We start from the raw sequence: 15,216 nt of genomic DNA on the forward strand, positions 1-15,216 counted from the left end.
TCAGTTCTGGTTCACTAGGACAACAACAACAACATTTATTTCTTATATAGCCATACAGTATGTCTCAATGGGCTTTGACAGGCCCTACAGTTGACACCCCCCACACTTGACCCTTCGGCACACAACGGGAAAAACTCCACACAAAAGAAAAACTCTAGGATAGAGAAAAAAAGAAAGAAAGGAAGAAACGTTGGGAAGGAGTGATACAGAGAGGGACCCCCTAGAGTGGTCCTGCAAATGGTAGGACCCCCTAACCATGAATACAATCTTTTTATTCACTGCTAGATATCATTCATGCTCATGCTCAAATTCATGCTTATTGCTCTTTTTTTTGGGGGGGGGGGGGGGCATGTCTTCTGCTCCATTGAAGTTCATGGCTCCTCAGGGGTCATTCTGCCATCTCTATGGGACCATTGCTAAACAGACGTCCAAACGCTCGCCGTCTCTCAGTTCTGGCTCCACCTGCTGGAATATATCCGTCATTCGCTGAAGTGCAGAGTCCACAATTTCCTCAATTTCCATTGCCGCTTCATCCTAAGCAAGGTGATTAAAGACCAACACTAAAAATAATCTGCTTTTATTTATTTAGAGGTATTTACAGGATGTTTAACAGAAACTGACAGATTAGAAGGAAAAAAAAAAAAAAAGTAAAATGGTGGTCTGTCATTTTTACAACAAATCCATAAAAAAAAAAGAGGGTTGGAATTGATATTTTGTTGCACCAGCCACTGTAACATAAATATTGCTTTAAAGAATGAAAATGTAACACAGACAGGCAGAACACCGGCAGAAGACAGCGGGCGCGTGTAAGAAAGTTCCGAGTTCAGTCACAACGTTCCCCTGCAGGCCTGGATTCTCCGCTTTGTCCCCACCACCCCGACACCCGCGCTCATCGATTCTTCAGTCCAGCACGTCAGGTCCACACACGTGGGTGAAGTTCACATTCAACAACCAACCTGAAGACATGATTTCATATTTACAACAGCATTTTTTAAGTGGAACACAGTTCATGTATATGTATGTATATTCTTATTTAACAAAAAAAAAAAGACTAAGCCACAGACATAAATCCAACACTTTACACAATTTCAGCCAGCAGCTCCGTTGGGTTCTGGGGTCAAAGCCGGAATCGGAGCGCGTTGTCTTTCTCATTGTCTTTCATCCAATCAGCTGAGGAAAGACCAGCAGGCACTTGGGTATCCGGTTTTCTGATTGGTCAGTTTCTGTATTGCATCGTCGAGTTCGGCGTGGGTCACACGCAGCCGCCTCACGACTCCATCTCCTCCCCGTCAAACGGCATCGGAACGAAACTCTGCACCTCCTCGTGGGTCAATCCTGCAACGCGAGTCCAAATTTACAGACTGCACTGGGCTGTTGGGACATTTCATTTCGAACTCACTTTTCCACTCTTCGATCTCCAGTTCGCGGCTCTCGAAGCTCTGGTCGTACGGTTCGGCCTCTGGCTCGTCGTCCGGGTCGTGGTACTGAGCGAAGTACGAGTGCGCCAGCGCCTCGGCCGCGGTGATGCGCTTGTCTGTGTCCAGAACCAGCATCTTCTCCAACAGGTCAACAGCTGAGTGGAAGGAAGACACACACACACACACACACACACACTGTTGCAAGCAATGAATTAAAATGTAGAATGTAGAAGAATGAAGTATAGCTGCATTACCTAACGGGTTTGCACCGATGAAGACATCGGTGAAGTTCCTCTTGGGCATGTGGGGGAGGGAGTTGATGTAGTTTCTGGCCTGAGTTAAAACAAACAAACAAACAAACAAATAAATAAATAAAAACAAACAAACAAATAAATATTTATTAAAAGGTGACTGGGTGAAGAAGATTTTACAAGCAGCCCAAAGCATGATGGGTAAAAGCTCTCACATTGACAGGGCATTAGTCCTGCTGTTCATCCTGAAACTTTATTAGCAACAGAAATATATATATATATATATATTTTTTTTTTTGATGCCATAGGTTTGCTCACCTCATGACTCGGCATCCTGCTCACTAAGGAGGCTGGCGGGGTTCCCGTTAGACGCATGATCTGTTGAAGCTGGTTTATATCTTAGGCGCTCGAGTCAAGGGATGTTAAACTCTTCCTCCACCTAAACTCTTACTAGGTGGAGTTCGGTGTAAATCCTGGCCGCATGCTGTGGAACTGTGAAATTAGTGCGGATGAAAACGTTCAGGAGGTGGAGAGGGGACATCCAAAAATGGTGTAGAAGGGACAGAAAAAAATGTAATTTCATTTGCATCAGTATCATTATTATCGTCAGTGTCTTCACATGGCTCCATCATCTACAGGGGCAGTGGTGGCCTAGCGGTTAAGGAAGCGGCCCCATAATCAGAAGGTTGCCGGTTCAAATCCCGATCCGCCAAGGTCCCCACACACTGCTCCCCGGGTGACCTGTCATGGTGTCCACTGCTCACTCAGGGTGATGGGTTAAATGCAGAGGACAAATTTCACTGTGTGCACCATTTGCTGTGCTGCTGTGTATCACATGTGACAATTACTTCACTTCAGTACAGAACACAGCACAACACACTAGTGGAACATGTACAAAAAAAGTAATGTTAGCCATTTAACTATTAATTTCGATAAATCACAATAACAGCTAGCGGGCAATAGCAGTAAATAAAGCGATGTTAAAATATTTGCCATACATTAGTTCAAAATTTGCACTGTTAACCTCAAAATTGTCATTTTATGTTACTATTGGCGATCAAAATGGTATTATAGTATTACGCTATTGTTCATACTGTTATTGTTATTACAAATATTATTGTTTAATACCAACTATAACTGTATCTTCATAGACAATTCTTTGGACTAATTATTACCAACCCGTCTCTGAGATCTACTCCACGCTCGCTCTGCCCTGAAAGTGGGTCATTCCTGACTCGTTCCTTAAACTTTCTCCCTTTTATTGTGCAGAGCCAAAAGTGGAAGTGAAGGGATTCATTGTGGAAACACTTCAGGACAGCACACAGTGACAAAATGAAATGTGTCCTCTGGATTTAACCATTTAAGTGAGCAGCCATGAAAGGATAGACTCTCTTGTCTATCTTGAACAGGCTTGGAATTCAGGGCTCAGCATGGCAGTGGTTTGCTTGATGAGTGATCTTACCAAGAGACTTGGAAAGGATCGACCTTTGCCTCACGTAGAGTCTCCACTGGTGTCCCTCAAGGCTCAGTACTAGGTTCTCTCCTATTCTCCCTCTACACGAGATCACTTGGTGAGGTCATTTCCTTAGATGGATTATCCTACCACTGCTATTCCGATGACACACAACTCACATTCTCTTTTCCTCCCTCTGATCTACATGCTGCTTCCAAAATCTCTGCATGTCCAACTGACATTTACCTGGATTTACCTCACAGCGCTCTCCTCCTACAACAGCCCGCAACCTTGGAGTAACAATAGACAACCAACTCTCCTTCTCGACTCACATCAGCAATCTTTCCCACTCCGGTAGATTCCTTCTCTATAATATAAGACAAGTCTGTCCTTATCTGTCAACACAGGGCACCCAGATACTGGTCTCACGATTACTGTAACTCCCTTCTAGCTGGTCTACCTCTATGTACCATCCAACCTCTAAAACTAATACAAAATGCAGCAGCACGACTGATCTTCAACCTTCCCAAGTTCTCGCACACCGCCCCTCTGCTACGTTCCCTCCACTGGCTCCCAGAAGCTGCAGGTTCAGGTTCAGGTTCAAAATACTGATGCTGGCCTACAAAGCCAGACATGGAGTAGCACCATCCTACCTCACAGCCCTTATTACACCTCGCACTGCACCTCGTATACTCCGAGCCTCCAGTACTGCTCGCCTGGTCCCTCCATCTCTGAAGGTAAAAGGAAGATGCTCATCTAGACTCTTCTCCGTCTTGGCCCCTCGGTGGTGGAATGAACTTCCAGCTCAGTCACTGAGCACCTTCACACGGCATATCAAGACCTTCCTCTTTAGAGAATATTTAGATGAACTTGTAACCTTCTTATTGTCTGACTTCTGTATAGAACTGATCACTTCATCCATGGTAACATGGAAGCATGAAAACATGGAAGCATGTTGTAAGTCGCTCTGGATGAGCGCACCTGCCAAATGCCATAAATGTAAATATGTAAATGAAAGGCGCCCAGGGAGCAGTGTGTGGGGATGGTGCCCTGATCAAGGGGACCTCAGTGGAACCGTGGCAACTCGGGAATCAAACCTGCAACCTTCCGATTGCGGGTCCGTTTCCTTACCGCTGGGCCACTCCTGGCACAAAAACTAAATTGTTGATCCTTTTTTAGTGGGTATCAGTACTGAATTGCGGAGTTAAGGATACGGTCAGTGCCGGGAAACAGAGTCCGTCCAGTCAGCAACTCGGCCATGATGCAGCCCACAGACCAGATGTCCACTGGAGTCAAAAAAGAAAAGAAAAAAGAAATCCATTAAAAAGATTTGCTGCAGAAGTTGGGCACGCCCCAGGCCGCCGCCAATCATCTCTACCGGTCATGTTGTAGTGCATCCAGTTGAGCATGATCTCCGGGGCGCGGTACCAGCGCGTGGCGACGTAGCCGGTCATCTCATCGTCGGTGTGGCGCGCCAGGCCAAAGTCCAGAATCTGAGTCGGACAGGAGACAGGTTACGGTCACCTCCCGCCAGCCATTTCGCGACCAGGCAGGCCACCGCCGCCGCTCACCTTCAGCTCGCAGTCCTCGTTCACCGCCAGGTTACTGGGCTTCAGGTCCTGCGGGGCGCAAGAAAAAAAAATAAAATTTTTTTTTACCTTCTACAGCGGGAAACATCCGCACCGGTCAAAACAACCACGTACCCTGTGGATGATGTCCGCTGAGTGGATGTACTGCAAGAAAAAAGCGGACAAGAGACATGTTACCAAACAGCTGAATCGACGAAGATAAATGAAGCATCGCGGCTAATGAAGGTCTGACCTTTAACCCCCGAAGGATCTGGTAAATGAGGAACTGGACGTGGTCGTCCGTCAGCTTCTGGCACTTGACAATGTTGTTGAGGTCGGCGCCCATCAAATGAGTCACCAGGTACCTGCAGGACGGCCACGGGTCAAAATGACCAAAATTATAACCCCAGACAAGTCAAGACAGATGCATGCTGGGTAATGATGGTCTACCCACCAGCAGGGCAGCAGCAAGGTATTAAGAGCACCAGGACAACGATGCTTTAAATTCAGGGTTGAGGGTCGATTTTAGGGACACACTGGTAATTAACTGGGGTAAAAAGCGTTTTTGCAGAAAAAATAAAACGAACCCTCTGGTTCTTCAGAGTGTCGCGTGACAGAACTAAAAAAAAAAAAAAAAAATACATGTGTGCTAATTTTTACATCCAATCACTGTTTGGAGGCCATGACGGTCGGTGGAGATAATGTTCGAGGGGAGGGGTGGGAAATTCTCTGGGCGGGAAAAGCATGAGAAACGGGAGGTCATAAGGGGACAAGTTCCAGGTCCGACCATCTGAGCTGCTGCTCAAAATCATCCCCTTATATCGTTGGATCTGTTTTTTTGATAAAACCCAGAGGATGTAAATAAGCAGTCACACACACCGCACCCCGACTCATCACTGAATTCAGCTGAACGTGGGTGTGTGTGTGTGTGTGTGTGTGTGAGAGACCAACCCAAGCCACAATCCTTACAGCTAAGCTCTGAAAACACATGGCGGGACCCAACGAAACCTGCAAATAGAGCCTCACGCAGGTAAACATCAGCTGAAACAGAACCCCGGCGGGGTCCTACTCACACGTCGCTGAACTCCTCCAGGCTTGTGGCAGGCGTGAAAACGTCCAGCAGACCAATCACCTGAAACACAGCCATCGAGACAATGAGGCGAGGTCGTGTGACGTTTCCCATTTCCGTCTCGTTCATGACTTATTCAGTCGGTTCTGACCATGATATTCTGATGGCCGACGGTGGGAACCCCAGCCCATCAAGCCAAGACAAATCGTGGTTTTTAATAATTAACATTAATCGTCACACCACATCCATCAGAGAAACCCCGGGAGAACGTTAACGTCAGGCAGCCAGCAGGTGGAGAAGCACGAGCCAAACTTACGTTCTCGTGCTTCATGTGTTTCAGGAGCCGCAGTTCTCGGTACGTGCGCTTAGCATGGATGATGGACTGGAACGGCCTGGACAGCTTCTTCACCGCAACCTTCAGGCCTGACCTCGTGTCGTAGGCCGAGCTGTGGAGCACAACGGGCTTCAGCGTCTGGGTCCACGTGAAACCGAAACGGGCGGAACTAGTACTGTGCGGTATAAACGGTATGAGATATAAACTTGATTTTAGGGCTGCAACTATCAAATATATTTGGAATCGAGTATTCTGTCGATTTTTAATCGATTAATCGGATAAGTCATACTTTTGAGTTTTTAAACAACTCTATCAATAGTGTGTTATGCAACATGAAAATCCTCTTAAAATGAGCAAGCAATTGGCTGTTACTCTTCACAAAAAAACACTTTTATTAGACCAAAGATTAAAACCTTTGGGTTACTGGCTCTAGAATTAAGCCCATTTAAATCCATCTTTCTGTGAATGTACATGGTGTGCATGGAAAAAACTATGAAATTCACAAACATAGGGTAGCCTATTTGTCCTTAGTTTTATTTTAATAAATAAAACTAGAGGTGTACCCCCTGCTATAACCCATCTGAGAATAACGAAAAATAAAAAGTAAAAAAGGTACAAAATAGTAAAAAGAAAATATAAATAAACAATTCAAGCATTACTAGTAATCCAATTTAAACAATACAGTTCATTTTCCAGTGAATCTAGATGACTTAGGTAGGTGGAATGTTTGTATTTGTGCAATGTGCAAAATAGAGAGAGAGAGAATTTGTCTTAGTGCATGTGTGTGCAATGCATGTGCAATGCATGTGCAAGCCTGCGCCGCTGTGATGTACAACAAATGCTATAAACTCACCCAAAAGTAAATCTATATGCTAATGAATGTAGATTTGTCCATCTGTTGCATTTACTATTACTACCTTATGTATGGGGAAGGCGTGTTTTGAGATGTAACCTATCAGTGTGTGTGTACGTGCTCTCTTGCTACTTATCATGCTTCGTCACTATCGACTCATAACACAAATAATTACAATAATGTACGTTCTAAGAAGCGCTAATGTTAGTTAGCAATCATAAAAATACGATACCTTGTAGAAGCTCCGAGTCCGCTCGGAGAAGTGCGGTCACGTGAGGATTTGTTCGGTTAAGGTGCTGTAGCATTGACGAAGTACTTTTATGGTAGGCCAGGTCCGTTTTACGGTGTATACACAGCACTACGTTGTATACACTGGTCCCACACTTTAGACATTTTATGCCTTTTACGCGCACCAGTATCTTCATTTTCCGCCATTGCCATGGAGCTCAAAATAAAGCGCGCCTCCTTAAATCTTGCGCTTCCTTAAAAATGCGCTTCAGTTAAAACAGTCCGTGTAGAACAATGATTCCGGTGCTGCGCAGCTCCGCACTGCGCAGCTCCGAATTAAAACGAAGGCTCGAGGCAAAGGATTTTCCTCGAACATTTTTTGTAATCGAATCATTCGAGTTATTCGAATAATCGTTTCAGCCCTACTTGATTTTGATTATACCGGCCGGCCACAGAAATACCATGCCTACTTAGAGCACGAGAGCACGAGAGCACAGAGAACACGTGTATAAAGTGAAAAGTCAAGTGATTGTTCAGCAGCACAGCACACGGTGCAAATAGTAAAATTTGCAGTGTGTGGGGACGATGCTTTGCTCAGTGGCACCTCAGTGGCACCTTGGCGGATCGAGATTCAACCTTCTGATTACGGGGTCTCTTCCTTAACCACTAGGCCACCACTGCCCCATATGTATTTGTGTATGTGTGTGTGTGTGTGGTGTAATTCCACAGTTCTATAAATGTCTGTGGAATACAGAGCTCACTGCTAACTTCACTGAAGTCATAAACTCTATGGGAGCGATGTTCAGATGATAGCTGATCATTTTTTTAATAATTGCAGAATTGCACAATAATTGCACTATGTTCACGGCTACTTTGAAATGTTTAAAAAGTTTACCAAACAACTTGCTTTTGCTATTGACATGATACCCTTTCAAAAATAGTTACATTTACATGTACATATCAAATTATATAGCACAAGATACACAATTTCACAGCCACATGTTTTAAGTGTTAAACTCTGATGCATCACCAGAATTAAGAAGGAGCCAGTGAACCACCCATAAAGTGGGATCGGGCGCGTTGTGCAATAATGGCCAATAAAAGCCTGGTTTTAACTCCACGGCACCGAATTCCCCTCAACGCTGACAAAAAAAAAATGCACCCAGGTGGGTGTCTTAAAAAGGTAAGAATGCAAAACACGACACTTTGCTGCAGGGAGCTCGGCGTCGGCCTGCATGTTGGCCTTCACAAAAAAAAAAAAAAAAAAAAAAAAAAGTTTTAACTTTTAATAAAAAAAAATTAAAAGACTACATTACTACATTCCAATGCAACCACAAACCTGAAGGCCGACCGAGACTACGAAGGGTAGAAGAGGACATCATCCAGGGATTATGAGTCACCATGACCTCACCCTGGGTGATTCATTTTTTTTATTATTTCTGACTCTGCAGAGGAGTTTTAGCGCATTTACTACTACTACTACTATTTAAATACTACTACTAATATTAAAATAATAATAATAATAATAATAATAATAATAATAACAATGCATGTGTACTACTTCTAAAACTAAAACCAAAATACTACTAATATAAAAATAATAATAATAATAATGCATGTGTACTACTACTAAAACAGAAATACTACTACTGATATTAAAATAATAATAATGCACGTGTATTATTACTACTACTACTAAAAGAAAACTACTACTAATATTAAAATTATAATAATAACAACAACAATGCACGTGTACTACTACTAAAACTAAAACAAAACTACTACTAATATTAAAATAATAATAATAATGCACGTGTATTAAAGCGCATTATTGATGCGTGACGCGCTTCTGCAGGGGAGCCGGACTGAACCGAGTCCGCTGCAGGCCGCGCTGCAGCCCGCGGGCCTGCAGAGCCGCGCCGACCACCGGCGGTCCTTACCACACGGATCCATACGCGCCCGAGCCGACGGGCGACAGGTTCTGGTACCGGTCCGGGACCTCCCACACGGTCTTGTTCAGCTCCTGCCGGTAGAATGTGGGTCTCTCCGTCTGGGACATTCCTCCCGAGGCGCCCCGAGGAGATTCTCCGCCGGGGTCCGGTTCCGCTGGGCGCTCGGCGCTGGAGAGCGGAGTCGAGGTCGAGAACACGCGGCGCGGCGCGGCGGCTGCGGCTCAGCGGCGGTTCCGACTGCGCGGCGGGGGGGAGACGAACAGCGGAACGGGCGAGGAACGCGAACAACGCAGCGCCGCGGATTTCCTCTGACGAGGGACGCGGGGAGCGTTGGCCAACATCTCGCGAGATCCGAGATCAGCGGCCCGATAGCCCCGCCCACCACCACTCACACAACAACAACAACAACAACAAGCGCCAGATCACGATGGAAAATCAACAACTTCACGTTGTTCAACAATATGGGTTTCTTTTTTCCTGGTAGGAGTCTAGTGGGTAACACACTCACCTATGAACCAGAAGAGCCAGGTTCAAACCCCGCTCACTACCATCTTGTCCCTGAGCAAGACACTTAACCCTGAGTGTCTCTGGGGGACTGTCCCAGTCACTACTGATTGTAAATCGCTCTGGATAAGGGCGTCTGATAAATGCCGTAAATGTAATTGTTAATCAAACACACAGGCTTCGGCGGGCCGGTGCACGGTCCGTGCCGGCTGCCCGGTCCGTGCCGGCTGCCCGGTCTCTTCTGTTCTCCGGCCGCCACAGGGACAGATGGAGCCTTGTCCCAGCCTCGCATCCAGGTGCCAGGTCGAAAACTGACCCAGTGGACCGGGCTAACGGTGCGAATTGTTATGGAGGCGTCAACCGGCGTGATGCAAATCCGGTCAAACAAGTCCATTTATGAATCACCTGTTGTTGTTGGGCCACCAATTATCAAAATAGAAGTGCAACACAATGCAGCTATTTATTACATTCATATTTCTACGCACATTCATGCGATGGCTTGCTCCGCACGCATCTCACTCACTGCCGCCTCAGTTTATGATGCAGTGTTGTGCAGAAGCTACATAATGTGGTTTCGTTTTTATATGACTCTGTATGACTCTGAAGTGGCATCAGCCATCTTTCATGGTGTGGTCTGCTGGGGCAGCAGCATCTCCGCTGGGGACAGGAAGAGGCTGAACAGGCTGATCCGGAAGGCCAGCTCTGTTCTAGGATGCCCTCTGGACCCAGTGGAGGTGGTGAGTGACAGGAGAATGGTGGCTAAGCTGTCATCCCTGTTGGACAACATCTCCCACCCCATGCAGGAAACTGTGGGGACGGCTTAAAGGAAATGATGCTCTTCAGGGCTTTAGACAAACATTTTATTTGTCAACTATGTACAAATATTTCGATCCAACATGTATTTGCACCTTCATTGTCAAACAGTAAAAGTATAAAGTAAAACAGTTACTCAGGACATGAAAAAAGAAAGACATTGTAATTCAGACATCTGACTAATGTGAATAATTAGACAATATGCAAACATATGGGGAAAAAAAAAACTACAATGAACCAGCTTGGCCAGTTTCTTTTTTTGCCGCATGAAAATATGCAAGTTTTATATTGTGTAAATTCCATCGAGATACCAGACTAGGCTTGGATTCAATAAAAAGGGACGTTTATTGAGAGGATGTCCACCCGGAATGCCATTATTTACACAGTCCTCGTCACGACAAACACCAGCCTCCGATCTCTCCAAATTTACAGCAACACATCTTCCCATATAAGAAGAAAAAAGAAAAGATACTCTTGATATGGAGTTTCTCCCTGCACCAGAGAAAAGCTTGGGGACAGATTGTGTGTCGGGAACTCGAGGACGGGAGACTGGAGCCAGTTTACACTTCGGCCAGCGCGGGGCGGCGTTTGGCGGAGCCAGACTGAGGGGCCTCGGTCTGCGGAGTCCATGTGCGCGACCTGCCGCCGGGCCCCGTCACTTCAGGAAGACGATGTAGAACGCCGTGCAGAGGCAGGAGAGCGCCACGGCAACGTGCAGCCGCGTCCCAATAACTGCAGCTGGGGGACAAGTATACAGACAACGTTTAATTCACAGGTTCAAATCCCACTTACTAACATCGTGTCCCTGAGCAAGACAGTTAACCCTGAGTGTCTCCAGGGGGGGACCGTCCCTGTAACTACGGACTGTAAGGAGCTCTGGATAAGGACGTCTGGTAAATAAATGCTGTAAATGTTATTCTCATTATCAGAGTTTACTTATGATAATATTACCATATGGGAAGAAGCAATGACCATATAATGACTATTCATTTAAATGAACCAAATCACCATGTTTATAGAGAACAATTAAAAGGCAACGCAGTGTCATAATGTCCTGCAATTAAAATACATTACAATGTGATTAAAATAGACCAGCAAAAGAGTTTCTCACACAGTTAAAAGCAATGATCATGTTTCTAGATCACGTTTAGGCTCCTGTTGCATCCTGGCTCTGTGTATGCAGTGAATGAAGGAGCTCTGACGTCCGTTGCATGGATGCACCAGCAGGGTTCTCTGTTTTATGTGTGTTTATACGTGTCTGCAGGCCAGATTCCATAAGCACATTTTTACAAAAGAATTTCCATGAATTTTCAACTACTCTAAGTCAAATGTTCATGACTCTGATTTGTCTGTGCAAATGTGAAGAAGAAAAAAACAATCACAGAAAGTCTCATTTACCAGAAAAAATCACAAAATTAAACTGATGACATCCCTGAAAAGTCCTCCATTATACAGTCATTTGTCAGATTTCACTTTATATGTTTATTTCGTAGCATAATAACGTATGAAACCCCTCAAATAAATTTGATTGCTGGGAATGTTATAAAATAATGTTATGTTATATAAATGGAAGAAGTACTAAAAAAAAAAAAAAAAAAAAAAAAAAAAAAAGAAGTGAAGTGATTGTCACTTGTGATACACAGCAGCACAGCACACGGTGCACACAGTGAAGTGAGCAGTGGGCAGCCATGACAGGCGCCTGGGGAGCAGTGTGTGGGGACGGTGCTTTGCTCAGTGGCACCTTGACGGATCGGGATTCAAACTGGCAACCTTCTGATTACGGGGGCCGCTTCCTTAACCGCTAGGCCACCACTGCCCATTAGAGACCCCTCACACCCTCTGTTCCTAAAGCAGTCCTTTTTTTGAACTCTGGACATCCACCCAAATGATCACCTCACACACTTTTTAACAGGAGCAGTAAGGTGAATCACTTATGTATGGTTATTTATGGTTGTTCATGGTACAATAAATTTTTATTCTGTGTCATATGGTGTGTCTGCTGTAACAAGTGTTATACGTGAGCTGCTCCACTGTGCCTTCTAATTTGCCCCTCAGGGACAAATAAAGTTCACTGCTCTTATTCTACTTCTTCTGCTTACTTTATAACGCCCACTCACCTGCTGTACTTTCATATTTAGATTTATTTACTGCTTTATATACTGCTTACATGCCGACTAGATCCCGCAGCGCAATGGTTGCTCCGAACCTTTCTGCAACGTGGCATGATCTGTTCTCCTGATCTTCTCGGAGCCGCAATACAACATGGAGGCGTTTGCTTGTAGGAGCTCGGAGCGACCGACTCCAAGTTCTTCTACCACCATCCCCACACATCAGCATTGTCACGTTAGTGTCTCTGTGTGCTTCGCGCTTCCCGAACTATTTCCCAGTTCCAACACCGCCTACAACTTTAGCCCAGGGTGGGTCGTACAGCGCCGAATCGGACATGTAAAAGAAGGCCGCGGCTCAGCTGGCGACGCCCACCTTTGTAGAAGACGCCCCAGACCCCCTTCTTCTCGGACAGCAGCCAGCTGTTGAGGCGGGGGACCTTCTTCAGGTACGCGCATGTGCAGATGAAGAGGAGTCCGAACACCAGGATCCCGTCGAAGGAGTAAACTGCGGGAGGGGAAGGGGGCAGCAGGTTACTTCACACTCGGGGCGGCCGCGTTCACGTACCCGTCAACACGAATACCCACCGTTCGTCATGTCGCCGCTGTAGCGCCGCGGTCCCCACTTCTGTTTACCGTCCACGCCGCTTCCTTCCTGGCCGAGGCGCAGTCCGGAGCAATCGAGTGGCGAGAGACGGCCGGACAGCCACGAGGGACGATAACAGAGAGCATCGATGCGCCGCGCCAGGAGCAGAAGTCTGATTTATCATGTGCGTGTGGAGTTATGTAATTAACAAAAAAATAACTGAAAACATGTTTTGTATTCTAGTTCCTTTAAAATAGCCACCCTTTACTCCGATTACTGCTTTGTTTTTGTTTTTTAGTGAAGTGATTGTCACATGTGATACCGGCGCGTGAGCGTCGCCACGCCGAGCCCCACGCCGGGCCCCACGCCGCAGATAAGCGCTGCAGCACGTTGAGTGAGCCCTGAGTGAGCAGTGGGCGGCCATGACAGGCGCCCGGGGAGCAGTGTGTGGGGACGGTGCTTTGCTCAGTGGCACCTTGGCGGATCGGGATCCAAACCGGCAACCTTCTGATTACGGACCCGCTTCCTTAACCGCTAGGCCACCACTGCCGGTCTTGCCATTCTCTCGATGAGCTTCAAGAGGTCGTCACCTGAAATGGTCTTGAAGGAGTTCCCAGAGGTGTTTAGCACTTGTTGGCCCCTTTACCATCTGGATTGGGTTCAGGTCCGGTGACTGTGGAGGCCAGGTCTCCACTTTTTGTTAAGTACATAACTCCACATGTGTTCATTCATAGTTTTGATGCCTTCAGTGAGAATCTACCAACGTAAATGGTCATGAAAATAAAGAAAACACATCGAATGAGAAGGTGTGTCCAAACTATTGGCCTGTAGTGTATTTATTCATTTGCTGTATTTTGTGCTGATTATTTCTTATTTTCTGCCGCATCAGGCCAGATCCTCCACTCACTCCTCAGGCAATAAAGTTTAATACAGTAGAATTAAAATGGATTTCTTTCCTAATTCATCCTGGGGTGAGAAATTGCAGATAGAATTCCATGCCAATGCTGCTAGTGTGCGAGATGCCCAACTTGCCAGAATCATCTTTTATGTTAGCAGCTAAAACACACAATCTTTCCAAAAGTCACTCATTTAAACAAAGCATATTCAATCTGCAGTAATAAAAAGCATGTTTGTAAAATGTGTTGCAAATCAGTCAGTAGGGGGCGCTGCAAAAAGGAAAAATGTATTATGTTCCCATTTAAGACGCTTCATTTTCTTGTAAGTTGGTCATTGACGGCGCTTAGTTTATTCGTTTATCATGGTTTGATTGATGTTATTCACACATCCCTGAATAATGGAAATTAGGATATTTGTTATAATTGTGTCTCACTGTACACCAAAAGCAAAAGTTTTATGAATAAACAATCCAAAAATCGAATATATTTTTATAACGCACGATCCCTTGGGCTCACTGTCATTTCTCACCACACAGTATAAAACAGTATTCTGGGAAAATTGTTTTACAGTTTATATACTTGATAACTGTTACAGTTACCATAGCAACAGTGTGTCAATAGGCCAGTGCATGGCTGGAGAAAAGAGTGGCCTTCATAGGGTGAGGGTAATATTGCTTACTAATTGGATAGTATAAAAAGTAGTGGTGGTGGGTAGGAAGTGGATGGGTTAGAAAGGGTTGCGGGTTCAAATCCCCAACTGCCAAAGTGCCACTGAGGCATCACTTTCACACGAGTAGGTCTGTTGGGAGTAATTTTCACCACAGTGTTCTCTCAGTGACATAAATATTATTTTTCAGGGCATTCGTTTCTTTGACATTCCCTCACCTACAATGGCCATCAATCACTGTCCCATTGCTCAGCATTGAGGAGGAAGATACAGATCTCTCATGGCAGGTTTGTGAATGGTGTGGACCTTGTGCCAGGGGAGCGTCTCTGTTTGGCTGTGGTCAGTGACGGGACCCTCCGAGATGTCTGAACTGTATGAGAAGAAAATTACTGCCAGGCGTTCTTGTCAAGAAAGGGATCAGCTTAAAAAAAAAAAAAAGAAGAGACATCAGAGACCCCAACTGAAGAGCTGATGAAGCTCATCAGTCCAGAAGGGTTACAAAAGAACTGCCAAGTTACT

At 45.4% G+C, this 15,216-nt stretch overlaps 2 protein-coding genes across 3 annotated transcripts; both read right to left on the minus strand.

Moving 5' to 3' along the window:
- Positions 1–196: 196 nt before the first annotated feature.
- On the minus strand, positions 197–9,475 carry LOC114800362 (mitogen-activated protein kinase 14A). Of its 2 annotated transcripts, XR_003751379.1 has the most exons (13): positions 9,115–9,347; positions 6,076–6,205; positions 5,764–5,822; positions 4,944–5,055; positions 4,826–4,855; positions 4,694–4,741; positions 4,501–4,615; positions 4,337–4,408; positions 1,988–2,067; positions 1,673–1,751; positions 1,400–1,573; positions 1,083–1,335; positions 197–956 (listed from the first exon to the last, which is right to left on the minus strand). XR_003751379.1 is itself a non-coding variant. In XM_028997616.1 (12 exons), the coding sequence occupies exons 1-12, from the start codon at positions 9,231–9,233 to the stop codon at positions 1,268–1,270; spliced, it is 1,086 nt and encodes a 361-aa protein (XP_028853449.1). In that variant the 5' UTR covers positions 9,234–9,475; the 3' UTR covers positions 1,065–1,267. The 2 variants fall into 2 exon arrangements, 1 of the variants encoding a protein (XP_028853449.1); XM_028997616.1 differs by lacking the exon at positions 197–956 and having other exon boundaries at positions 1,065–1,335; positions 9,115–9,475.
- Positions 9,476–10,476: 1,001 nt separating this feature from the next.
- tmem167b (transmembrane protein 167B) lies at positions 10,477–13,256 on the minus strand. The gene is made up of 3 exons (XM_028999018.1): positions 13,137–13,256; positions 12,925–13,056; positions 10,477–11,181 (listed from the first exon to the last, which is right to left on the minus strand). The coding sequence occupies exons 1-3, from the start codon at positions 13,144–13,146 to the stop codon at positions 11,099–11,101; spliced, it is 225 nt and encodes a 74-aa protein (XP_028854851.1). The 5' UTR covers positions 13,147–13,256; the 3' UTR covers positions 10,477–11,098.
- Positions 13,257–15,216: the final 1,960 nt, after the last annotated feature.

Source organism: Denticeps clupeoides, chromosome 12, assembly GCF_900700375.1.
Source record: "Denticeps clupeoides chromosome 12, fDenClu1.1, whole genome shotgun sequence".
Taxonomy (NCBI): Eukaryota; Metazoa; Chordata; class Actinopteri; order Clupeiformes; family Denticipitidae; genus Denticeps; species Denticeps clupeoides.